This window comes from Filicampus tigris, chromosome 8 (assembly GCF_054856515.1).
Source record: "Filicampus tigris isolate MCC_2025a chromosome 8, RoL_Ftig_1.0, whole genome shotgun sequence".
Taxonomy (NCBI): domain Eukaryota; kingdom Metazoa; phylum Chordata; class Actinopteri; order Syngnathiformes; family Syngnathidae; genus Filicampus; species Filicampus tigris.
The window spans coordinates 22,212,098-22,238,113 of NC_141224.1; the positions used below are offsets into that span (position 1 = coordinate 22,212,098).

A 26,016-nucleotide genomic window follows, 5' to 3' on the forward strand; every position below is an offset into this window, starting at 1 on the left:
AGGTGTGCAGCAAAGTTGCCTGTTTATATTGTGAAACTGCACAAGACACAGAAAATACTATCAATCTATGCATTACATACACATTGTATTTTCATCGACATGAACAAGATGAGCCTATGCCAACGATTAGCGATCACGATTAGCATTAGCAATAGCGATTAGTATGTTCAGTCAACAACACAGTACAATCAGCCACAATTCAGCTCCTATATAAATGTTGCATGGTCATTACCGGTATACACAATTGTCTAAGTTACTCACAGACGATGGTTGAATAAGAACGAACCACAAACAAGCAGTTGCCTGCCTCTGGGTGGGGTATTGCATCATGCAGCCACACACATAAGGAGGAGCACACTCAGCAGAGAGGAAAGGAAGATATAATTACGACCGAATAAATAGATACTTTTGGAGACTTGGGAACATTCTACATGGTATGTAGAATAAAAGACTTATTTAAGCGATCTACAATCATTTTGGTGAGTTTAAAGTTATCTTACCGTAATTTTCTTGTATGCCTCATGTAGCATCGTAGCTCAGTGGAAGTGATGTGTACTAAGCGCACAATTTCCTCCCAAAATGCGACTCACACTTCAGTGCAACTTATATATGTTTTTTTCCACCTTTATTATGCATTTTATGGCTGGTGCGACTTGTACTCCGGAGCTACTTATAGTCTGGAAAATACTATATATATATATATTAAAACAGACTTCATGGAGTCTCTCACAAACCCCGATGAACATCGACAGTGCTGGATGAAGACTGACCCCAAGAGGTCGACATGGGAACTGCAGCATTTTTGATCAATCAAAATTACCTTGAAATGAAACATAGTTGAATGTATGTTTGTGTATTGCTTACTTTGTGTACCCTGCTAACTTTGCATTGATGAATCTGCTTCTCTATGGTAATAATCATTTTCCTTGTCCAGTTTATGAGTGTAGATATAGGCTTGAACTCATATCTTTGACTCCTAAACTTTCGACGCATTCAGAATGAGATGTTTCCCAGCTGAAGTATGACAGTTGATGCCAGTTACAAATTGTGAAATGCACAAAGGTATTAAACAGGACAATTTAATAGACTCAAATCTAACTTTATTGTCATGAATTGAAGCTCACCTGAAACCTGAGCTGGAAGTGGGGGGTGGACACCTCAACTCCCTCCCCTTTTTCTTAAGGAAATAAAAAGATCTGGCCTTTGACTCTCTATCTCTGAACTTCGAGCTCTTTCTGAACTTCGAGCTTCCCAGAAAAGTTCTCTGAACTTCGAGCTCTCTGAACTTCACGCTCTCTAAAAAAAACAAGACCCCCCCCCTCTCAAAAGAAAATCTTTTGGCTGTATTTTTGCTGGCGCGTCGACGCACCCGAAAATCACCCGCGGTAGACCAGCACAAAGCTGAAAACTGGAATCCTCCAAAACTCCGTCGCCACACACGTGGTAGACGCGCCGAACTCCGGCGGGGCAGCAAGCGCTGAAGCAACACGCCAGTGTTGCCCCCTTTTTGGAGCCCGAAACCGCGCAGCGGCCAGACTCCATGAGAACCCAACCAAGCTTTGGTCCCACTCCCAGCAGCCTTCTTCTATTTTTCCACTTTTTGGTTGTTCTTCCATCTGCAAATGAATGAAGGTCCTTCCCCTCTTCGCTCATCAAGTGAGCTTCAGCAAACGTAAGTGATCACTCTGTAGCCACCAGGGCTTTTCAGTGGGTGCATACAAATTAGGTAGTGAACGCTAGCAAACTTTGTGCATTTCATAAGGTCATCCAGCTGGCTCTATTGTTGTCCTTACGCTCACCTATCAGACGTCCCCTTTTCCCTTACCTCCTATTTAATTTCGATATTTGTTTTCTTATTTTGCCTTCATTTATTTAGGCTTGCTATATTGTAGTGTTTTCTTGTCTATTCCACTAGAATAGTTCATAAACATTGTCCATATACAGAAGTTAAGCGTGAATTGTGTGATTTAATGAGGTTTTTCGTCAAATTCCCCTCTAAATCAAAATAAAACTTTGACGTGGTGCCCCCAGAGGAGGGCAGGAGTAATGCAGGCATTGCTCCCGGCCGCTACAAACTATTGACACTCTTACGAGTGACCTCCATTTTCGCTACATTTGTGCCAATTTAGTTACCAACTCTGATTAAATTAAATTATTTGTCTTTCATATTAATTCATAGTTAATTTGCCTTTATTTTAGACCCAAATATTTATGTATAACAAATCCGAGATTGTTTGTTTGATTGTACATATCAATTAATTGCTTGTGTTTGGTATGAAAAAATACATGGGAAGAGGATCTTGAAAAAATAATTACATATTAAATACCAATTACAATATTGAGGGGGAAAAAAATCACATTTAGACTATTTTTGTTTAACCATTCAGATCTTTTCTATCTTTCATTCAGCATATTATATTCTTATTTTCATGATATCCACGGTTACGCAGACATTCAAGTTAAACAACTTGCATGAGTTTGTGTTTAAGCATGTGTGAGTGGTGCAATACAGTAGCAGTGCTTATAGGGCCTGCATCCAAACAGCTGGTACACATCTGTTTCTGCGTCTACTGCTGCGGCCTGTGGCTCATGGAGCGAGGTGAACTGGCATGCGGTGTCTGGGTCTGCACCATTAATGGTGAGGTAGGATGCATGAATGCGGTTTATGGTGAGAGACTACTCCTATGGGTAAACTGTGTCAGGTTTTGCACTGGAGTTGCATGTGTGAACATGACTGTGCGTGTGGGTGTGCATCTTGAAAATGCTGCATGCCTGTGTGTCTGTGGGTTGGCGGTTTGTAATAATCAAATTGTTGAGCTACTTAAAGTTGTTAATAAGCCCTCCATCATGGCTCACATCACCAGCGTGGCACTTCCATTGGCTGCCCAAAGTCTTCCACTGCAGTATGTTCCAAAAGTGACTCATTGCAGAGTTTCCAGTCTTCCCATTTATCATTTGTGCCACTCCTATAATCAGGGGTCACCAACTCCGGCCCTCTGCAGAAGCGTGATAATGATTCTGATCATATGAATCAGGTGCGTTGAAGGAGGGAGACATCTAAAACATGCAGGATAGGAGTCCTCAAGGACCAGAGTCGGTGACCCCTGTAACGTAACATTAGCCACGGCCTTCCAGAGTTTCATCATTACTCATTTTTATTTTACAGCTACTACGGTAGCTTCTTCCAATTGATTTCAAAAGCCTGCTCTCAACCTTGTACTCATTTTTCAACTTTCTTGTGTGATGAAGACATGCTTGCACTGGAGGGCAGTGTTGGTCAAGTAACCTATTGTAGATTTTGCAGTCACTGTCTTCTGAAGTGAAGTTTAAGTACCTTGTAATTTGGACAATCAATACAGTGAAGTTAAATGGACGTCACTAGATTATGGAAAGGGGGTCAAACTCCAAGAGATTCACAGGATGCGAGCAGCCAGAGTGCACAAGCACAAAATTTCACTCAAAACTAACAAATAATATATAATTCTTTGAGCAAGAGGAAATGTACATTCTTTTTTTCTTAAAAATCTTCCCTGCCGCTTTGATATATTATTATCTATGTTGCGTGATTGAGGTAAATCTCTGGCGCCGACCGGAAATAACGTGCATGGAGGAAATCTCCTGAAAGTTTATTAAAAATAACATTCAAACCTGAATAAAAAAACAAAAGGGCTTTGGTAATTTTGAGTATAAAATTAATTCATTAATTATATCAATTCAATCCATCAATAACTTCTAAAAATAATATGTCAATGTGGTGCCAGCTTGATGAGCATCGATGTGTACCAGTCCAGTACATCCCCCCACCCCCACTCACACACACACACATATATATATATATATATATATATATATATATATATATATATATATATATATATATATATATATATATATATATATATATATATATATATATATATATATATATATAATATTTTAGTATAGGAGTCAAATTTTAAGTCAATTTTTGATATGTGTCACTTTAGATTTAGGCCTCTGGCACAAAATTAAATCAAGACGGCTTTATCACATTGACCTTCCCTATACCTGAACGCAGGTCACAGTGCTTCTCAATGATTTTACGTTACGCCACCCCCCCCCCACCCACACACACACAGGAAGACAAAAACATTCGGCGCCCCCGACTCTCCGCCGCCACTATAAGTAGTATAATTGGTCTCTAAAATTACTCATGAGCATTACATTGTGCCCTTATTAACATTGAATTAAAAATAAAAAAATATAGATCAAGTTACAACAAAGAATAACATTATGAACATGTTTTTGGTCAGTCACAGAAAAAAAATTCAGGTGCATGGTGCACCCTCCACTATTTGGGGGTCACACTGTAAGAATAACGGAGTCTTTTTTTTGCTGTAAAATGCCGAAGCAGGTAAGATTTCCACACAACGGTACTTAGCTTCAAATTCATTTTTAGGACTATAGGTCAACGAATGAATCCTGCAGCTATTCGCAGCAGCTGCGCGCGCACGCACGCACGCACACGTGTAGCGCCGCGCCTGGTCTCATGCACACAACCAACCAATGGAGTTCAATGCACTCGATCGGCGTATCAGTCCATGGCTTGCCGTGTCCCACGAGACTGTCTGCTTTCATTTCACCTCCGCAGTGGAGAAAGCGACACAGAGAATGTTACAGCTTTACTGTGCCAGTTACAATCAGAGGCATGGACGAATACGAAGCCTCGAATGTTTCTTGGCGTCGTAGGTTATTGTGTGATGAGGAAGGACGACAATGACATGAGTGGAGACAGCCCTCTTTTTGTCTTTCCAGTGTGCCACCGTATGGAGGAGGCGCTGGTTCACCGTGACTGGAACACATGCTGAGTGAAACGCACACTTTTGAGTTTTAAGGTTTCTGCGACGAGTGTCGCCCATAACCTGCGGATAATTTGGAAGGAAATGCGCCCATGGCTCTTTGGCAAACGTTGCTGAGCCAGCAGTAAAAGTAGCAAGGTAAGACGACGCATGACACGCCCTCGGTGGAATAATGCAAGGAGGGTGAAGGAATACATTGTGTTATTGATGACTGATCGGAAGAAAAATGTAAGTAGATGAGCCTCCTGAGCGTTATGCCGCGTATTGTTCGTGTGATGAGGACTCCGCAGGTGCACCATGTATAGTAGATGTAATATAATCCTTATCTCCCTCATTGGAAATTAGACATACTGTACTATTATTTTGTAGCAACAACCCAAAAACAGCAACAGCAGATACAGATGGTCAACATAAACTATAGTGGCAGATTAGCTTGACGTGTTGTACACCACTGTAAACAATACCCACTATTATAATGTTTGTTTGTGTAAATTAATAGGCGACCTCTCTCTGACAGTGTCATTTGTCAATGATTTTTTTTTTTTTTTGTACAACGGGTCTTATTGTATCTCATTAGACTCTTAAGTTATTATAATGTTGGCCAGACTGTGTATTTACTGCATTTAGCATGTAATACAGATCACACTCACACATGCATGTCCAATAAGAACATAAATTAACCAAAGTAGAGACCACTAAACCTTTGTATGGACATACCCACTAATGATGGATAGACTGATTTTTCTATCTTACTGGATGAAGGTGCCAGAATTCCACATCCATGCTGTTGATTACAATAGGATACTCTGCCATTTTCCCTTTGTGGTTTGCTGTTTTAATGTACAGTATTTCTATTCTTTCCTACTGAAACATAAGACCAGTAGAGAGAGAGCAGACTTTGTTCTTCCTACGCCCTCCCAACAATCTCCTGTTTCAAAGTCATTTCGAGCCTTTACACTTGTCATATCATATCCAAGATCAACTGGGCTTGTTCAGCAACTTTGTACACATGGTGGGATGTTGACACAGTAATTATACCATGCATCCTTGTTTTGAATGATACACACTGTTATGACATAATCTATCATTGATATTCTTGTTGAATTTAATAGAAGAACACTGTAAGACGTCACTGACAGTAGTAGTCACAATTATGAGTGGTTTGACCCTGTCATAGTATTATTTGATCGTGACATTGAAACATTAAAACTACAACAGGGTTGGCCCCTTCCTAAGGAGCAATATGAAATACTTTTGATAGTGCCCACCCAGCAAAAATTGGTTGAAAAGACGTAGAAAAGACGTCACTCGTGTCCGTTGAAAAAACGTCCGAACTTGGTTGAAAAGTGAAAGGTGAAAAGACGTCATTTAGATGTCATTGAAAAGACGTCTTTAATAAGACATCCTTTTTCAGTCTAAATTTGGTTGAAAAGTGACAAACAGATCCGGGCAGTCCGTCCTAGGGCCGGACCGGACACATTTGGGGAAAGAAAAGGGCTCGACAGCAGAAGTGGATTTTAGTCCGGCCCATTAATCGGCTCTCATGCGTGTGACATGGTCACAAGACAGCCAATCTAAACCTACTCGGTGATATGCACATGTTAACATGGCGAGGAGGTCATTGTTTGTTGTGCGGTGCTCAGTCGTGGTTTCATAAAGTATAATGCATGTGTTTAGAATTGTGGCAAATTCATATATTTTGTGTCATGGTCCTTTTTACATATGAATTGAATGTATAAAACACCAACGTCAGTCTGTGTCAGTGACAATCATTCTGATTGGCTGCCAGCCAGGAAGTCCATCCCCACTCAAAATGGTTCGCGGGAGTGACATATATTTTAAATATCTTTAATAAATGCCAATTTCAATAGCAAAAAAAATTACACTTTCGAGACGACAGTTTGTGAACATCATGCAGCATTAAAAGCAATGCAACTTTATTTATACAGCACATTTCACAACAGCTGCAACTGTAACAAAGAACTTTACAATAATACAACAACAAAGGCGGCTAAACACAACCCAAATTTAAACGACTATTTTTGGGCTAAATTTGGACCGTGTTGGAGGGGCTATAACACAACCCAGTTTTCAACGACTATTTTTGGAATAAATTCGGACACATTTGGATGGCCCAAACACAGCCCAATTTTCAACGACTATTTTTGGACTCATTTGGACCACATTGGACGGGCTAAACACAACACAATTATCAACAACTATTTTTGGACTAAATTTGGACCACATTGGACGGGCTATAACACAACCCAGTTTTCAACAACTATTTTTGGACTAAATTTGGACCACATTGGATGGGCTAAAACAATAGCCAATTTTCAATGACTATTTTTGGACCAAAGTTGGACCACAATGAAGGGGATAAACAAAACCCAATTATTAACAACTATTTTTGGATTAATTTGGGACCACATTGATCGGGCTAAACACTACCCAAATTTAAATGACTATTTTCGGGCTAAATTTGGACACATTTGAATGACCCAAACACAGCCCAATTTTCAACAACTATTTCTGGGCTAAATCAAGTCTAAGACGTACCGAATAGATTTAGCCCAAAATCCAACGTCCAGAAGACGTCTGGTGCTGGGTGGGTGGCTTGTTATCAGTTAGAAAGAAACCTAAACTCCTAAACACATTGAAAAGCACAACATTTGTTTAAGACCCATTTTATTCATGCTTACAGAAGGTTATGTTAATCCAAAGAAATACAATTTAAATTGAAAGACAGTGTTCTCTAAACTTAACCACCTAGGTCAAGATTGCATGTAGGACACTTTTTTTGTCTTCCAGTTATTTACTGTGTCATCAAACAATATTGAGAAATGCAAAACAGGATAAGTTAAGCCATGGTGCAAATAATGTTGCTTTTGTCACCTCAGACACTATTTATGCCTTGTGACACCCATTAACTGGTTAATATTTAACCCAAAGCCTCAGGCTAGGGACTGAGAAAAATGTATAACCATGCCCCTAATGAGACGCTCCAAACAGTAATAGTAAAAACAACAAAAAAGGCAACAACAATAACATCAGTTAGTTTTTGATAGGACAGTAATATACAATGGCCTTTATAATAATAATAAACAAAATCAAACTTAATAAAAAAGTTGTAACATAAGGATTATTTAAATATAATTTTCAGAATGTTTCTAAATTACACGCATACAGTTCCTTCTGTAATTTGATTGAGAGAAGCTGTGTTTATTTACACGGCAATATTTGATTTCATTTTGGTAATGTTTGTTACTGTGTTATCCTGCTGGACCTGTTACAAATAACGACATGTGTACTGTTTTGGACCTTGACGTGGGTCCGTGCTTCCTGCCTGTGCTTTATGCAGCAGTGTCAACTTTCCTTTCCTTTGATCGTTCCTGTTGGGTGGTGATGGCAACCTCAAAAGAGAGACACAGGGATCGTATCCTGCTGGAGGAGAGGAATAGAGAAGGGGGCAGTGCCCCCTGTCCAGGTGACACGCTCCCCTGGAACTTGTCCAAACATCAATGGGCCAAACGCTCCAAGTCAGCCCCGGGGGAAGTACTGGATCCAGCTGAGAGGGCCGTAATCCGCATCGCAGGTAAACTCACTTTAAAAACTCTGATGTCCGTAGACATAATTAGTCCTCACGGCTGCAGCAATCAATTACAACTACATGCCAGAAATGTTGCACCTGATTTTAGTGTGCGATATGTAAATATTATTTGAAGTAAACTCACAATGTAATTTAAATATCACTTTTTACTAGAATAGAGCACATAACTCTGCATCTGTATGTAAAGTGTGTTTCATGTTACTCGTGTGGGGGACTTGGTGAAATTTGAGTGTGATCAAGGGACAATACATACTGTAGTAGTGTACATAAGTGTTGAAGTTGTTGCAAATTTCAAATACAATACTATACAATGCAATTTTATTTATATAGCGCATTTCATAACAGCTAGAGCTGTAACAAAGCACTTTACAAACAAGACAATAAATAGAACAAAAACAATAAAAGGCTGTGATACATGTATTAATAAAGGTAGACATAAATAATATATAAATATAAATAAAATATAAATAATGAAGCCAATAAATTGACATTAAAACAATATATACAATTGACACCGGAAAAGAGCCAAAAATTTCAGGGGGGATTGAATTGTTTACAACTGTTTGAGTACCAGCCAAGATAGCATTTAGCTGCCAACACAACCAACCACCTTTGCCCACCGACGGAGCCAACCGGGGCACATCACGAGAATATTTAAGATGCAAATCAGGGATACTGCCACGATTGGCTGGGAAAAGCTATGTTTAATCCCACTACAAGGGCGCAAACGCCCCGTTAGGCCCAATTCTACGTGTGCAGTCTAGAAAAATACGAAAAGAAAGAAAACCCCACACATGCGCTCAGTTAGTTTATGCTTTGCGTTAGACTTGTGCTGTGCACGACAATAGGGCCCTAAATCTTTAAGTACATAAAGTGATATCGGTGGGTCGGGGGAAAAAAAGAGCATCAACCACTGACTAAAATCCACTTCTGCCACTCTCTTTTGAGAACCACACCAAATTATGTGCATCCCTGGTGATATTACATGACACTTTTGTCAAATGGTTTATGAAAAAAAACGTCATTCACTGCTAGAATAACTAGCTACACTCTCTAAAGATGCTTTCATAGTTTTCCTTATTGTAATGCTTGAATAAATCAGGAAGATTAGGGGATACATTGTGGTCATCAACAAGTAAATGTTCCCAGTTGTTTCTCTGTTGCAAATAAGGGTAGAAGAAAATAGAACTGTACCATTAAATTAATTCATCTCTCATCCATAAACAGCAGTTCTTAAACTGTAACGTGACAAGATAATTGGCAATTTATTTAAATTTGTGGGGGTAATTCCCTGCCTTCTAGGCCTACTCTGCTTTTTTTGCACTCCAATGTGCTGCTTTAAATGTCACGTTTCAAAGGAATAATTTACCTTGTGAGTTAGTGATACAAAAAAAGTAAGTATTGTTTAGACTTACAGCACAAGGTTCATTTTTCCCCAACAGACATACGCTCATAATAGGAAACACATTTTAACATTAGCACAGCAAGAATGTAAGAGACTGTATCAAAGTTTGAGGTGCAGTCTTTCTTGCACTGCACAAACAATATGCTTGGTCCGTGTCCAAACCAACTGCAGTGCTGGAAAAACATTACTTATTCATGTTAAGGGATAGAAGGGACATTTGTGTTACATACTGTTGAAGTGCGCATGTGTTAGATACATTTACATGGCAAGCGAGGATCTAAAAAAACAAACAAAACAAAAAAAAACAAGAAAGAAAATGAATTGAAAGTATATGTGCTATTTATCAGATTCGCTTATCTCATTGAAATGTGTAGTCAGCATGTAGACTTGACACAGCGTATCAACCCACAGAAAGGTTATCTGTTTTAGTTTAAAATAACTTACTTTAATCTCCACGATCCGGTACCCTAGCCAATGGCAAAACCCAGGATATTTTTTCCCTCTTTGGTCCCATTTTAAATCCATCCCTGTTATGTTGTACTAGCCTCATGGTAGCTTAATATTTTCTTAATATTCTCTTAATATTTTACTGTAAATAACAATGTGTTAAAGTAGGTTTAAGGTTTCTTTTTTTCTGTGTTGTTTGAAACTTTAAAGACTACATTTGTTCTACTACAACCTGTGTGCCACTAATGAAAGGTCTGGCACTTCTTGCCCAGGTACCAAATATTGCCACTATTATCCCTCATACCTCAGGCATGATACGATGAAGCATGTTTATTAAGTTTGTCGTTTTAGCACAGAGCAGTCTATTTCAATGGGGACTGGAGATCTAAATAGTGAATAAAAAGATCTCTGTGAATAAACATACATTGCTTAGGATAGAGAAAAAACACATTTGTCTAGAAGTCCATGACATTTATTCATCAATACAGACTTTCTGTTTTTTATTCATCTTCAAATGAAGAAGTTGCAATTTCCAGAATATCAAGCTCTGTGTTGAAGCTACTGTGATCTAGACAGCAGTGAACTATTTGACCAATAGGTGGCACTTTATGTCTAAGGGACACGGCTGAAAGCTTTCCTCCTAAAGACCACCACTTCCTCTGGAAAATGTGCCTCATTTTCCACACTCACTTCAAATAGCATTGAACACATAGAGTACTCATTGTATTGCTGGTGTTACAGTGCACTAAGACAATATGATTTATGGCTAGTGACGTAGTCAAGCAGACAGAATGTCTTTATTTCATCTGTTCTTTACAACCATGACATTTCCACTTCCCCTTTATTTCATCAACCCGTTTCTGAGATAGGCCATCAGAGAAATTGGTTGTAATAAATGAAATCTAGGGTGGGCACACATCCAAGTTGCAACACATAAATGGTTGCGGGGGAAAAAAAGTGCCATCTTATTTATTTATTTATTTCAACAGTGATCAGTAGTCATGGGGAATTCCTAAAGAGAATGGGATGGCTTGTTCCGTTTTTTGCATGTGTCTAGTGTCAATTGGGTGGTTTGATTAGAGACGAGCAATATAGTAGTACAAAGTATCCATCCATCCATCCATTATCTATACCGCTTATCCTCACAAGGGTCGGGGGCGTGCCGGAGCCTATCCCAGCTGTCTTCGGGCAGTAGGCCAAATTGGTTGCCAACCAATTGCAGAGACAAACATCCGCACTCACAATCACACCTAGGGACAATTTAGAGAGTCCAAGCAACTTACAGTGCATGTTTTTAGAATGTGGGAGGGAGCCGGAGTTCCCGGAGAAAACCCACGCAGGCACGGGGAGAACATGCAAACTCCACACAGGGAGGCCGGAGCCGGGATCGAACCCACGACCTCTGAACTGTGAGGCGGACGTGCTAACCAATCGACCACCATGCCTAGTACAAAGTATTTATGAAATATTCTGATCTGAACATTTTTTATTTACATCTGCCCCACAGGTCTGAGGTTGGTAGTTTGGCCTTCCTGTGTGACTTGCATGTTCTCCTCGCGCTTGCATGATTTTTCGTACATTTTTGTACTCCGGTACCCTCCCACATTCCAAAAACAAGCAATGCATGTTGCTGTTTGGTAATTGAATAGTGTATTTTGTCTTTTGATGCGAATTTGAAGTGTGAATGGTTGTTTGTCTATACAGTCTGTGCCCTGCGATTGGCTAGCGACCAGTTAAGTGTTTACAGCCACACCTTGTCTTAAGTCAACTGTGATTGGCTTCAGCTCACCCGTGACCCTAGTGGGGAACGGAATAAACTATACAGAAAATTGGATGGATGCATTTTTTTGGGGGGGGGGATATTTTTTTGACAGTGTTTTAAAATAATAACGTCTTGCAGGCAGCATACTACCATCCAATGATGTTGATGTATGACTTCCGCTATAGATGGGATAGTGTTGCCTAAAGATCAGGTTGACACATGTGTGTCTGTCTCAAGCTATCATGAAGCCCAAATGCTGGGTTTAAAAAAAAAAGTGCTATTGGATTATACACTCTACAGCAGACCAGGATATTATACTGCACAGTCCTTGACCGACTCTCACAAGGTTGTTATTTAGTTGAAATAAAACAGCTAGACTGGGTGCTTTAATTTAAAATGAGTGCTTTTATTTTGAAAGTGTCTTCCTGCATGCCGCCAAAGGAAGTAATGTAGGGATGTTTTGTGTGTTTGTATGTATGTGCATGTTCGTGGGGTCCATACATGAGCAAGAGGAGTGTGTCTGAAAACAGTAACATATGTCCTTATGTTAGCAAGATTCTTATTTCCTGCAAGGTGAAAGGAAGTGAGGAATTTCCCATGAGACTCTGAACTTGGAAAGGCTGTTCAATCAGTTCATGGTTGCTGCTCAAGATATCAGCACAGTTTGAAAATAAGGAAAAATGAATGACCTCTGAAGATATATTTTTGTATGTTGATTAAATACTGACCTGTTTTCAGGTCCTAGGTGAGGGACCAGACCCTATGATGATTGACAAAAATTGATCCAGTTTTCTTTGACTGGACACAGGTCACCAGGGCCCCCCTCTGGAGCCAGGCCTGGAAGTGGGGCTCGTTGACGAGCGCCTGGTGCCCGGCCGGGCTCAGCCCGAAAAGGCAGGATGGGTCACCTTTCCCATGGGCTCACCACCTGCGCGAGGGGCCAAAGGGGTCGGGTGCTCTGTGAGCTGGGCGGCGGCAAAAGGCGGGGACCTTAGCGGTTGGATCCGCGGGTACAGACACTAGCTCTTGGGACATGGGAATGTCACCTCTCTGGCAGGGGAGGAGCCCGAGCTGGTGTGTGAGGCTGAGAAGTTTGTTTGTTTGTTTGTTTTATTGAACATATACAGTAAACAGATAACAGAGAAAAAAACAATAGTAGGAGGATTTACGGTTTAAGAGAAAAACAAAACAAAAGAAAAAGAAAAAACGAAGTTTACATGCTTATTGCCCCTGTAAATTGGGGGTTCACCCCGGTGGACGAGAGAGTAGCTCCCTCCGCCTTAGGGTGACTGTTGTCTGTGCCTATGCTGCTGACCTCGACTTGGGACGTTGTGGGTCGGTGGGGAGAATACTTTGAAGACCTCCTCAATTCCACTGACACGCCTTCCATTGAGGAAGCAGAGCTTGGAGACTCCGAGGTGGGCTCTCCTATCTGTGGGGTTGAAGTAACCGAGGTGGTTAATAAGCTCCTCAGTGGCAAAGCCCCGGGGGTAGATAAGATCTGCCCGGAGTTCCTAAAGGCTCTGGATGTCGGGGGACAGTGCCTCTGGATTGGCAGTGGTCACCCTTTTTAAGAAGGGGGACCGGAGGGTGTGTTTCAGTTAGAGAGGAATCACACTCCTCAGCCTCCCTGGTAAGGGCTATTCAGGGGTGCTGAAGAGGAAGGTCCAAGTCAAAACTCGGATTCAGGAGGAGCAATGTGGTTTCCGTCCCAGCCGTGGAACGGTGCACCAGCTCTCCACCCTTGGCAGCTTCCTCGAAGGTGCATGGGGGTTCACCCAACCAATCTACATGTGTTTAGTCGACTTGAAACAGGCGTTCTACCGTGTCTGTCGGGGAGTTCTGTGGGGGGTTAGTATGGAGTATCGAGCCCCCCGATACGGGCTGTTCGGTCCCTGTATCACAGATGTCAGAGTTTGGTCAGCATTGCTGGCAGTTAGTCGGATTTGTTTCAAGTGAGGGTTGGACTCCGCCAAGGCTGTCCTTTGTTACAGATTCTGTTCATAACTTATGGACAGAATTTCTAGGTGCAGCCGAGGCGTTGAGGCGGTCCGTTTTGGTGACCTCAGTATTCTCTCCAACTCTCATTGAAGCGATTCGCAGGCGAGTGTGAAGCGGTTGGGATGAAAATCAGCACCTCCAAATCTGAGACAATAGTCCTCAGTCAGAAAAGGGTGGAGTGCCCTCTCCAGGTTGGGGATGAGATTCTGCCCCAAGTGGAGGAGTTCAAGTATCTTGGGGACCCTGTTCACGACTGAGGGCAGGATGGAACGGGCGATCTCGGTCTGGTGAAGAAGGAGCTGAGCCAAAAGGCGAAGCTCTCGAGTTACCGGTTGATCTACGTTTCTACCCTCACCTATGGTCATGAGCTGTGGGTCGTGACCGAAAGAACAAGATCACAGATACAAGTGGCCGAAATGGGTTCCCTCTGCAGGGTGTCTGGGTTATTCCTTAGGGATAGGGTGAGAAGCCCAGTCATCCGGGAGGGACACAGAGGAGCCGCTGCTCCTCTGCGTTGAGCCAGATGAGGTGGCTCGGGCATCTGATTAGGATGCCTCCTGGACGCCTCCCTGGTTGGATGTTCCGGGCATGTCCCACCAGCAGGAGTCCCCAAGGACGAACCAGGACACGCTGGAGAGACTATGTCCCCCGGCTGGTCTGGGAACGCCTTGGGATCCCTCCGGAAGAGCTGGAAGTCATGGTTGGGGAGAGGGAAGTATGTGCTTCCCTGCTGAAGCAGCTGCCTCCACGACCCGACCTCCGATAAGCGGCAGATAATGGATGGATGGATGGATGGATGGATGAATGGATTAAATACAGATATTGTAATGTGTAAATAGGTAATTGTGATATGACTGTTTATCATTTTGTTTAAAATTGTTATTTCCTAATTGTAACGGAATACTGTAATCCCCCAACATCAATACCATAAGCCTTACGAAACCACAAGATGCCCCTGTCTGAATAGGAGAGTCATACAGTAATTGGTGTCCAGGAAGTTGAAATGTTGAAATGCAAGATATGTTTGCAAAACATTTTGCTGTAATAAGAAATTTGTTTGCAAAAAAGCAGTGGTTGACAAAACAGGTCAATTACTTTACGCGAAGAAAAAAAAGGATTTTAATTTGCGAGCAAGTTGGGCTCAGTGTTGAGCCCTGAGTTTGATTTGACAATTCTGAGTAAATTTGGACTCTTTTGACATATTTAAAACATATAAACGTGGTGTATCACGCACATTTTGTTTTTGCAATAAAACATCTGAAAATAAACAATTGCACATAAAATTTGGGGATATGGAGTAGAAAAAAAAAGAAAATAACACAGAAAAAGTAAAGTGCATATAAACTTCAATATTTATTTACTCTTATAATTTTTAATAAGAATAAAAAAAAATGCAGGTTTTGCAAATCATTCTGTTTTTATTTGTTTCACACAATATCCCAACCTCTGGAATTGGGCTTTGTACAAGGATTACAGTAGATTGAATACTTACTGTATGCGCAGATACTGTACAACAGTGCACTGTAGCCCGACAAAGATGTCGGGCTACAGTGCACTGTTTGAGTTGGATAGTTTAACACCTTCCGGAAAGAAAACCTTCCTCAGCCTGGTGGTACTGCTTTGGATGGTAGCCTCCTACCCGAGGGAAGGTGATTGAAGAGGGTGGGTGTGGAGTGGGTTGCGTCCTTAATGCTGAGATCCCTCTTTCTGCATCTGCTACTAAAGATGCACTACACTATTCTGAGCATCCTTTGAAGAGCCTTTCAACAGCTGCTGTACCACACTGTGATGCCGGTGACTGCACACCTTCTTCAGTAGACAAGAAGTGTTTAGGCTCCAGGTGAGGTCCTCTGAATGGGATACCCCAAGGTACTTGTAGCTGGAGACTACTTGTACTGCTGCTCCTCCAATGTTCAGGTGGGCGAGGGCGTGTCTGTTCTCCCTGAAGTCCACCACCGACTCCTTGGTCTTCTTCACAATGATGCAATGGTTGTTATCTTTGCGCCAGTCCACCAGATTGTCTATCTCCTGTCTGTACTCAGACACCAATATAGTTATCCATCCATCCATTATCCAAACCGACTCGCGGGGATAATGGAGCCTATCCCAGCCGTCTTCATGCAGTAGGCGGCGTACACCCTGAACTGGTTGCCAGCCAATTGCAGTATAGCTATTATTATTATATTTATTAGACTATAAATAAACACCACAATATAGCAACATTGTTATCGGATTCCTTTGTTAAGGTTGTACACGATGCCTTTATTTTGTTAAGTACAGTGCTGATGTCCATTGTCATTTGTTACCTACTGTAGCTTTGCGGCCTAACGAGCCAGAAAAAAAAAACCTCAATTATGTGAGCAAAGTAAATTGCAAAACAGCAAAAATGCAGTTCTTGAATCTATTGTTCCGTCCTGAGCATGCTAAACTGTACTCTGTAATACCAAGAGCCATCCATAGTCAAGGCCTTTCCAAAATTTTAAAGGAGTAGAAGAATACTATCGACTCAAATTACACACAAAGCGGCAGTCAACGTTTGAACTGACAGTGCGTCATCCAGGAAAGAGTCCTGGTTGGTGCAAAGTTAGACTGTCAACAAGTGAGGCTGCAAGGATTTCCTTGCAACCCCACTGTAAGACTATAAAAGGCACACCCATGTAAATGTCTTTCACATAGTGCAGTGGTTCCCAAACTTTTTTTGCAGGTCCCCGCTTTTTGGTATGAACCCCTTGGAACCCCCTCAAATAACCTTTTTAGGAAATGAACTTTGCACATGGTGCTGTTCCACTAAAAGATTGTAGGTGGCAGTGATGCATTTTTAAAATAGAATGTCAAATACATTTGTAATTACATGTGTAATTACATGTGTAATTAGGAAGAATATGGAGAAAATTGGTCTTTAGTTCCAATCAAACAAAAAAGGGATTTACATTTTTTTAAAATGCAAACAAAACATGATTTGCAAACAAAAATAATGGATTTGTAATTTAAAAAAAGATTTGCAATCAAGACCAACATTTCCAAAACTTTAAAAAGTGTTGGTTTTGTGTACGAAAGAAAAGAAAAACACTCATATATATCACATATTCGGTTGCAAGTTTTAAAATTTTGATGGCAAGTTCCGAAATTTTGTTTGCAAGCTTTGAAGTTTTGTTTTCAAATCTACTTCAGTCTTCTCAGCAGGCCCTCCGCTGAACCAATGTTAGAACCCTTTTCATTGATTGGTCAACCAAAATTTAAAAACGTGCAACCAATAATTTTGAATATGCAAACAAGATGTATAATTTCATGAGAACAATGTTTTTTTTTTTTTTATTTGTGATGATACCAACACTTTTTAAAGTTTTGTTGGTATTGGTCATTTGCAAATCTTTTTTAATTTTGAAAAATGTTTAAATTTCAAATCCATTTTTTGTTTATACATTACTCTCCATTCATATGTTCATGTATTTTTCCAGTGCAAAGGGCTTCTTGCATAAAAATTACTAATCAAGGGCTACTGAAACCAACATTAAGTGCAATAACTCATTTTGTGATTTTTTTTAATTTGACAAAAATTAACTCACACAAAATTGTAATATTATTAAGTTGCTATGTTTGTCTTGCATGTCATTCTAAATCCGCAAAAAATAAATTATGAGGACTAATCTCGTAGTATACGTCCGTATAAGTACTTTGTACATACAAAAGCAGCAAAGCCATGTACTGTATATATACAGAATGTATGTATTTTTGTGGGGAAACCAAATCATTCTACAGAAAAGGCAGATAAACCTCCAATAAACCAATCTTAAGTGAAATCCACAATATAAAAGTACCCTATTTACCCTGTTTTTGTAACACTTATTTACTTTAAAGGACTTTAAACACACTTAAAAATACAAACACATTGACCCACATAATATACAGAATTGAGAGAGGACAAGAGCAATTGATGACGAAAACATTTTGCACAAGCCTTGGACTGATTCTTCTGCGTTCACTTCCCAGAAGTGTTGAACAGATGGACATCAAGCCAAACTCTGAGTCAGATGATTTAATGACTTCCTGAACTATCATCAACAAATGACAAAGACTGAAACTGTAAAGAGCACAAAATAATATACAGTAATATAATAAACCGAATATGAGAATGTAAAATATAAACAGGGATATAAACGTCTACTAAATAGCTTTGCATAACATCAACAGTCTAGCTCAGGGATGGGCAACTGGCGACCTTGCGGCCCTCGCCTACAGTCAGAGTGGCCCTTGATTAATTAGTGGAAATAAAAACGTTGACTGTTGCGAACCTTTGCAACATGAAATACCAGTGTTGACCACAGGTTGGCAGACATCGCTCCAGCGCCTCAAACGCAGAGGCTGTAATTGTAAAAAAGGCCTCCATATCACCGATCTTGACTGAAAAGGGCAGGATGCTTCCGAACCAGACATGGAAGTCGGACCAGAGCAAAAAATAACAGTTGGCCACTCAACCTCTCTTGGACTCTCTGCGATGTGAACTGTGCTAGGCTATTAAAACTTGCCTTTTTGTCATACATATGGTTATGAAGTACACAGTCCTGTGCGCCGCACCAGTAATGCAAATGTGAAATTGTGGCCCCCTCCGTCATTTAAGTTGTCCATCCCTGGCCCAGCTAAAGTAAATCATTTTTTTCCATTTCATGCCCTAAAGTGTACTTTATAAAAATGAACGAGTAGTGCGAGTACACGTTTAAAAGTAGAGGCGGACCGGCCTATAGACGGGTACTATTTTTTTTAATGACGGAATGATACCCTCGCTGTTGACTGATGACGGACACTCAATTTTTAGTAAAATGCCCAGCTCTGGACTTGTGTAATGTACACGTGTAATTACGTATTCAGTTATTCAAGTGAAAGAATTACTGTAGTTCATTCCACATTCATTGTGGCCAATGTGGCCAATGAATGTGGAATGAATTATTAACCTTATGAGGTTAATAATGAGGATTAGAATGTTTTTCTTTTTGCTCAGTTAAATGTTCCAACCACTGTTCTGGCTTGGCAGAGCTCCACATCACCTTATTCAGTTTATGGCAGTGTTCACTCAGAACCAATTAGTCAAAAGCATTAGTATGTTTGTGTAGTAGCATTTTTTGATACAGCTTTTGAATCTGAGCTATTGGTTGTGCCAGTGTACCTGATAATGTTTCTGCTAAGACTATACTGACAACTATGACATTCCAGTTGAGTTGAAGTGTTACCAGTAAGGGCAGTGCTTGAGCTCTGCTTCTACTACTGTGCAAGCACAAGCAGTGAGTGAGTGCCTGCCCTTCCAGTCAGTGTATCTTTAAAAGGAGGGGCTGGACATTTAGACTCGTTTTTGTGTGTGTGTGTGTGTGTGTTTGAGGTGTGGGGGGTGTGTGTGAAGCTTGGTCGCGGAATGAAGTTGGCAGCTGTGGAGGGTTCACACACTGTTGAGAGAGGTGATTGAGGACAGCATAGACTTTCTCACAAACTCCAAAAAGCTCTGACGCGAACTAATTCAAAGTAAGAGGAAAAAGTAGACTTGGAGGAGAAGGAGGGAAGAGGGTGAGCTTGCTGGCATGGCCGTGTATGAACCCGCCTACCTGCCTCCGGACGCTGAGGAGCAGGACTTCATCCAGGCTTATGAAAGCGTCAGAGAGAAGTATAAAGGTGAGAGCCTGTCCGACGGCATCTTATGCATGACTACATAATGTGATGGAAGACACATTTTAATGAGTTTGCGTGAGTCCTGATATATATTTGTAGACTTGCAGTGCAGCTATTGATTATTGATTAGTACATATGTTCTCTGTCACTCTTGTGTGTTGAGGGTTACAAAAGTCCACCATGTTTCACAGAAGTGCTACACGTTGATGTGTGGCTGTAGCAATAAGCCTGCACTGTTCACCTCTGATCGTGATGAGGCTATCAGATGGAAGATTAGGACTGAATGCTTTTCTGACTCTTTTCCTGCACAGACATGGCGTCATCTGAACCTGTTACAGAACCTACATTATTTTACGTTTTGTATTTTGTCACCCTCGGTGCACCCAAAGGCACCTGCTTTTGTATCCTTGACACTTTGGAAAACGATCCGTTAGTTTGCCTTGGAGAAGAGCGAAATAGTTACAGTACATGTGTATATACAATTTGGCCTTGATAGGTGAGGTAAATTCACTCCACCTACGCCAGCACAGTTTGACTTTTACCTCTTTTTGATGAAATACTCTGATGGGAAGGTTACAAAGAGTAGGCACATAAAATGGTTTGACTCAGTGGATGTTGAAGTCCTTGGTTTTGGTTTAGCTACTCTTTATACAAAATCAAGAGCGGGCAAGCACTTTGATAAAGATTGACCAGTTTGTTTAATCACTTTCAGTTTTTTTTTCTTGTTGTCTACATGATACTCATTTTTAATGGCAGCCTATTTTTGGTATTATTTGGTCTTGATTAATCTAGTTGAATCTAGGATGTCTTTTGTCATCAATAAATTTCACTCAAATTTGAACAAAATAGTATGCAGAGTGAGAGTATGTTGATTGACCATCAAAATGATAAGATCATTCATTTTTTCAATTAGTTGATGATTGTGGGCTACAGGAACTGACTCAACGACTTTCAAGAGGAGAGAGCAGGGGAAAGACATTTCTGCAATAAAAGTTGTTCCAAGCATTCATAGCTATTAACATGAATCAGTGTTCTGTTTGTTGTGCTGGTTCTTTACAAGGTTATGGGAAGCAGAAGCTCGCTCTGTGGCAGTTGTTTATGTTTCACACGTTCCACTCTGTTCACTGCTAGACACCATCAGTGTTGCATTAAGTTTCTGGATGCACTCCTTATTAAGGCACAATGATGACAAGTCACCTTTCATCTTTCACTTTGTGTTTCTTTCATCAGACTTCATCAAAGCCCTTCTGTTTTTCCAGCAGAAATCTGTGATTTTTTTTGGATGTTTCTTGAAAAGTCTTACCAGGACCACAGCCTTTTTAGGACATAAAAAGCAAAGTGAAACGTATAAATAAACTTGCTGCTAGCTGAAAATTTTATTTACTCACTGCAGCATTTACTCAAATGAAGGCTCTGACCTATTGATTAAATTTGGATGGTGCCTTTTTGAGACCGACTGTGGGAATGCCCAAATTATGTTAAGGCCTAGATAGACCAAAACGACGTTGGCCAATAGTGACAGACGCTTACCCCCTGTGGCGTCCGGCCGGCTGTCGGCACGCTGTAAAAATACACCTCAACGACAGACAGCGATACTAACCATTAAAGTACCTTGTGCGGACGTGTGAGATGTAATACCCTTCCATACCATCAGTGGCGGTAGTCACTATTTCTCATTGTTAGAAAAATCCAACCGGAAAGCTGTTGTACGGGGGCGGATTATAAAAACGTAAACAATGCATTCAGCTATATTCTTCGCTCACTATGAACTCCTACGCGAAGTTAATCATCATGTTCTTGACACAGTATTGCAAAATACTTACATTGTCAACCCTCGCTCTTGTACTTGTAAGAAGATTAAGGCAGCGAAGGCGTGCTCACTGTTTGTCCGCATTTGTCACTTCCCGTTGGTGCTCCGAGCACTGATTTGCTAGCTAACAGCCTATCACAGTGACCAAATGTCATGAGTGGCGACGCCGATTCAACATGCATAAACGCCTCCCAGACGCTTACTGACGAGTTATGACACTACGACGGTGGTCACTACACCAATCAGATGGCGCATTCAGACACCACGATGCTTCATGACCTCCGATGTTGGTTTGGTCTATTTAGGCCTTTATAGTCATAATTATTTATTGAATACATAATGATGGCCACCCTTTTAATCAAGTTGATTGCTTGATTATCATGTCTTCACGCAAAAGACACAAAACGGAGTCCTTTGTGTCACTCTCAAGTAGTTTGCAGCCTAAAAAAGTACAGTGTGCGGTCAACCATGGGGAGTTGAGCTATATCCCCGCCACAATTTTTACTCAACTTAATATGACATTGGTATCGAATCAGGAGCTCAGAACATTCAACAAGAGATTCTTTCCTCCCTTTACTATGATTATAATTATTGTTTTTTTTTTAATTAACAGTGAGCAGAGATGGAAAATCCAGAAGTAAATAAGTGTGTTTACCTGCCAGGTGAATAGAAGCACCTGTGCCTAAAGCCAAACTGTGGCAGGGTTTTTACTTTCTGGATCTGGATTTCCAATCTCTGACAGTGAACCGATTAATCAACATTTATTGGTCCCCTTAGTCGACCAAGGAAACAGTGAACACCCCGTCTAAAAATATCATCCAAGCTTTTTTATGATATAGTCATAGTGAGTGAGTATGTGACTTCTAATATTACTCGCTGGTCATCGCCTGCCCTAAATTGCAGTGGTATGGATGGAAGGGTCCTGGCTGTCCTCCCGCTGACTTCCTAGGCAACGTGTACTAGCAGCAGCTGAAGCCAATGTTCCATGGCCACCGAAGGGGGATTACCCTGTTCTGATGGGCGGATTGCTGATGGAGAACAACCATGGCTGGCATCCCTATTTTGCCAAAGCGGGTGTTCTAAATGGCCCTTTCCCTTGGTATGCAAGGCTTGAAATAATCCCAATATAGCTAGGGACATTTTCAATCATTCAATTAGCCTGTTATTTTTGGCAAGCTTGGGTGTTTACTGTAGTAATTTCATTTTCTTATTGGCTGTACATACTTATACAAATGACATTCCAGAAATATGATACATTTGAACTGCAAATCATCTACAGTGGATGTAAATTGTCTACACACCTGTTTAAAAGCCATTTTTTAAAATTAAAACATATCTGTTTTTGTGGAATATAAAAAATTAGACCAATCATAAATCATTTCAAAACATTGTTCATCATTAATGTGACCTATTACCCGTGCAACTTGATAACCTGAACAAAGTTGCCCTTAACTCCTTCACTGCCATTGACAAATTTACTCGTCTTTTCACAGTCCACCCATTCAATCCCAGGAACGTAGTTATATTCTTTTCAATTTTTTTTCAAATGTTAGGGTAAAAGAGGGTCTGAAAATGTCTGGCAGTGATGAGTTAAAAGTTCACATGTTGCCATGCTTTTTTTTGATAGTCTTTTCAAGCAGCACATGCCATATTCTTTTGACTCGCTTGCAACACCAAATGGGCATTAGTGGATGCGCTCTAGAGTGGTTCAGATCCTATTTAGCTGGCAGGACTTTTTCTGTTAGCCTAGGTTCCTCTGAGTCCCGCTCTGCCACTCTATCGTATGGTGTTCCACAGGGTTCTATTCTGGGGTCATTGCTGTTCTCATGGTATTTGTTGCCCCTGGGTTCTATCCTTAGAAAACACGGAATCTCCTTCCACTGCTACGTGGACGACTGTCAAATCTATATCCCGCTAAGCAAAAAAGAGGCTTTCTCCTTAAGACCACTTCTGTCCTGCCTAGAGGACTTAAAAGACTGGATGTCACTAAATTTCCGAAATTTCAGTGAAAAGAAAACATCAGGAATGACCTCCCATTGGTTGTTAGGCAAGCCCCCTCTTTGTCCATTTTTAAAACCCAGTTGAAGACACATTTCTTTTCTCTGGCTTTTGATCAGAGGTGAATTTTTCGGCTCTTTTCCGGTGTCAATTGTTTATAGTGTTTTATGTCAATTTATTGGCTTTATTTATTTATATTTTATTTATATATTATTGATGTCTATATTTATTAATACATGTACCACGGCCTTTAATCATTTTTGTTTTATTTATTGTATTGTAAAGTGCTTTGTTACAGCCATAGCTTTTATGAAATGCGCTATATAAATAACATTGTATTGTATTGTATTGTATTATACGATCTCGCTGAGCTTCTACAGCATCAGAGGTCAGAGGGAGCTCTTTGGTATCAGTCAGAAGAAGTGTATAAAAGAATTTCCAAGGCATCCATTATACCATTGAGCACAGTAACGACATTCATCATCAATTGCAGAAAATGTGCCACAACACTGACATTTCTAAGAACTTGACATCCTTCCAAAATGTTGAAAAGGCAAGGAGAAAACTGGTCAGGGAGGCTGCCAATCGTCTGACAGCAAGGTTTAAGAAATTTCGGAAAAATACTCTTGAAATCTCCCATGCGTCTGGGAAAATGCATTATGCTCAAATGAAACCAAGGTTGATTTGTTTTTTGCTATAATTCTAAAAGGTATGTTTGGCACAAACAACACTGCTCATCACCAAAAGAACACCATCCCTACAGTGAAGCATGGTGGTGTCAACAACCTGCTCTTGGGTTTGTTTTTCTTCAGATGGAACTGAGGCTTTAGTTGAGGTGGAAGGGATTATGAACACTGTCAAATATCAATTGCTGTTAGCACAAAACCTTCAAGCTTCAGATGAACTTTGGGGTAAATTGGAGTCACTTTTAATGGTGAATGGTGTGTGCTAACTTCCATTGAACATGAGCATGTGATTGATTAATTCTGAACAAAACAAAATCCCCAGTGATAAGTAGGTGAGCACACTTGTGCAACTACATTATCTCAGTTGTTTATTTTGACCTTCTCTCTCAAAAATATTTTTCCCCATTCGTACAGGTTATAGGTCACATTAAATGAAGTTCTGATATAATTATATTTGAGCTTGGTCTCATTTTTATATCACAAAAACCTGGTGTTTGGATATAATATGTCACTTTAATTGATTTACTCTAAAATAGTTGATATTCGCATACAAGCATGTGTATGCATATATGTGCATGAATAATAGTAGTTATTTAAAAATTAGCGCCGCGTGGGTCCTTATAGTTCTGCTTTTCCCATCAGTCAGTGTATTGTAGATGATTTTCAGCATCCTGAGGGTTGATGTTATGTGACATCCTCTCTTCAACCTCACTTGTCTTTGAGCAGGGGTCGGCAACCCACGACTCCGGAATATGATCCAGCCAAATAATTTTTTTTTCAGAGTTTTTAAGTTATTATAAATTCTTTCCGTGTTTTGGTTTTCGACCCTGGTTTCCTCATTTTTGGTTTTGGGCAAGAATTGTTTTTTCTGGTGCCCCTAATTGTGATGCCACAATATTCATGTGATCATATTATCGCAGGAATAAAAGTGCCTTGATATCATTGTGGTCTTGTCTCAGTATAAAATACTGAGCCATTGTGCTTAAAATCAAGTTTTGGGTCGGCTTCAGGCACGGCGCTGCTTATCTCTCCACATCCTTGTTACAGCATATGTTCAAGTGGTGGAGTCCTGGTTCACTCCCAACCACCTTCAACATCCCTTGGCCACGCAGCTGTTGCAAGACTCAACCGTGCCTCTGCTCAATGAAGCCGAATAGTCTACTGTAATCTATTTGCTTGCATGGTATAATCAATTAACAATTAAATATACATAATTTGCAGAAATTTCAACAATCAGTCAGTTCCCCTCTTGAGGATGATGAGGTGCCACACCTGAAGTCTAAATGGAATAATTGCATGTCATTTGTAGATATATATTCCATGTAAAATTCATTTTGAAGTCTGAACGAAACAGGGCTGTGTGTACTGTACATGCATATTGTCGCTGTCCTGTGAAAAACACATATGTCTAATTTTGGAAAATGTTTTAATTTTCACAATGCGATGTCTGTAACGTGGAAACACCATTCACGTAAAAATAGGAAAATTGAAGTAAAAGCACACGTTTTTCACAGGACAGCGACGATATAGAGCTAGATCTATCCAACAATAAAAGACACCCTCTGTGAGATGAAGTCAGTTATGTGGCATGAAAACCAGAAAATAATTTGTCATAGAACAGTTCAGCAGCAGCAGAAGTAGAGCTCCACTTCGAGCTTCATGTTCAGTTGGCCACAATGCATGTGGTTAAAGGTTTTTAGCTTCCTATGTGTTTTCGTGCTGCGTCAGAAGTGTGTAGCCAAAATGCGATGCCCATGTTATGTTTTACATTTATCTCTTTCTTGACGTAAGCATCCTGTTGCCT

At 40.5% G+C, this 26,016-nt stretch overlaps 1 protein-coding gene across 1 annotated transcript in view; it reads left to right on the forward strand.

The window, feature by feature from the left end:
* Positions 1-4,579: 4,579 nt before the first annotated feature.
* LOC147144096 (plectin-like) overlaps positions 4,580-26,016 on the forward strand; it is a 139,111-nt gene continuing 117,674 nt past the window's right edge. Inside the window, exons 1-2 of the mRNA XM_086038252.1 lie at positions 4,580-4,976; positions 8,200-8,433. Coding sequence (XP_085894378.1) covers positions 8,244-8,433 — 190 coding nt within the window. The 5' untranslated portion in view covers positions 4,580-4,976; positions 8,200-8,243. The remainder of the gene's footprint in view (positions 4,977-8,199; positions 8,434-26,016) is intronic.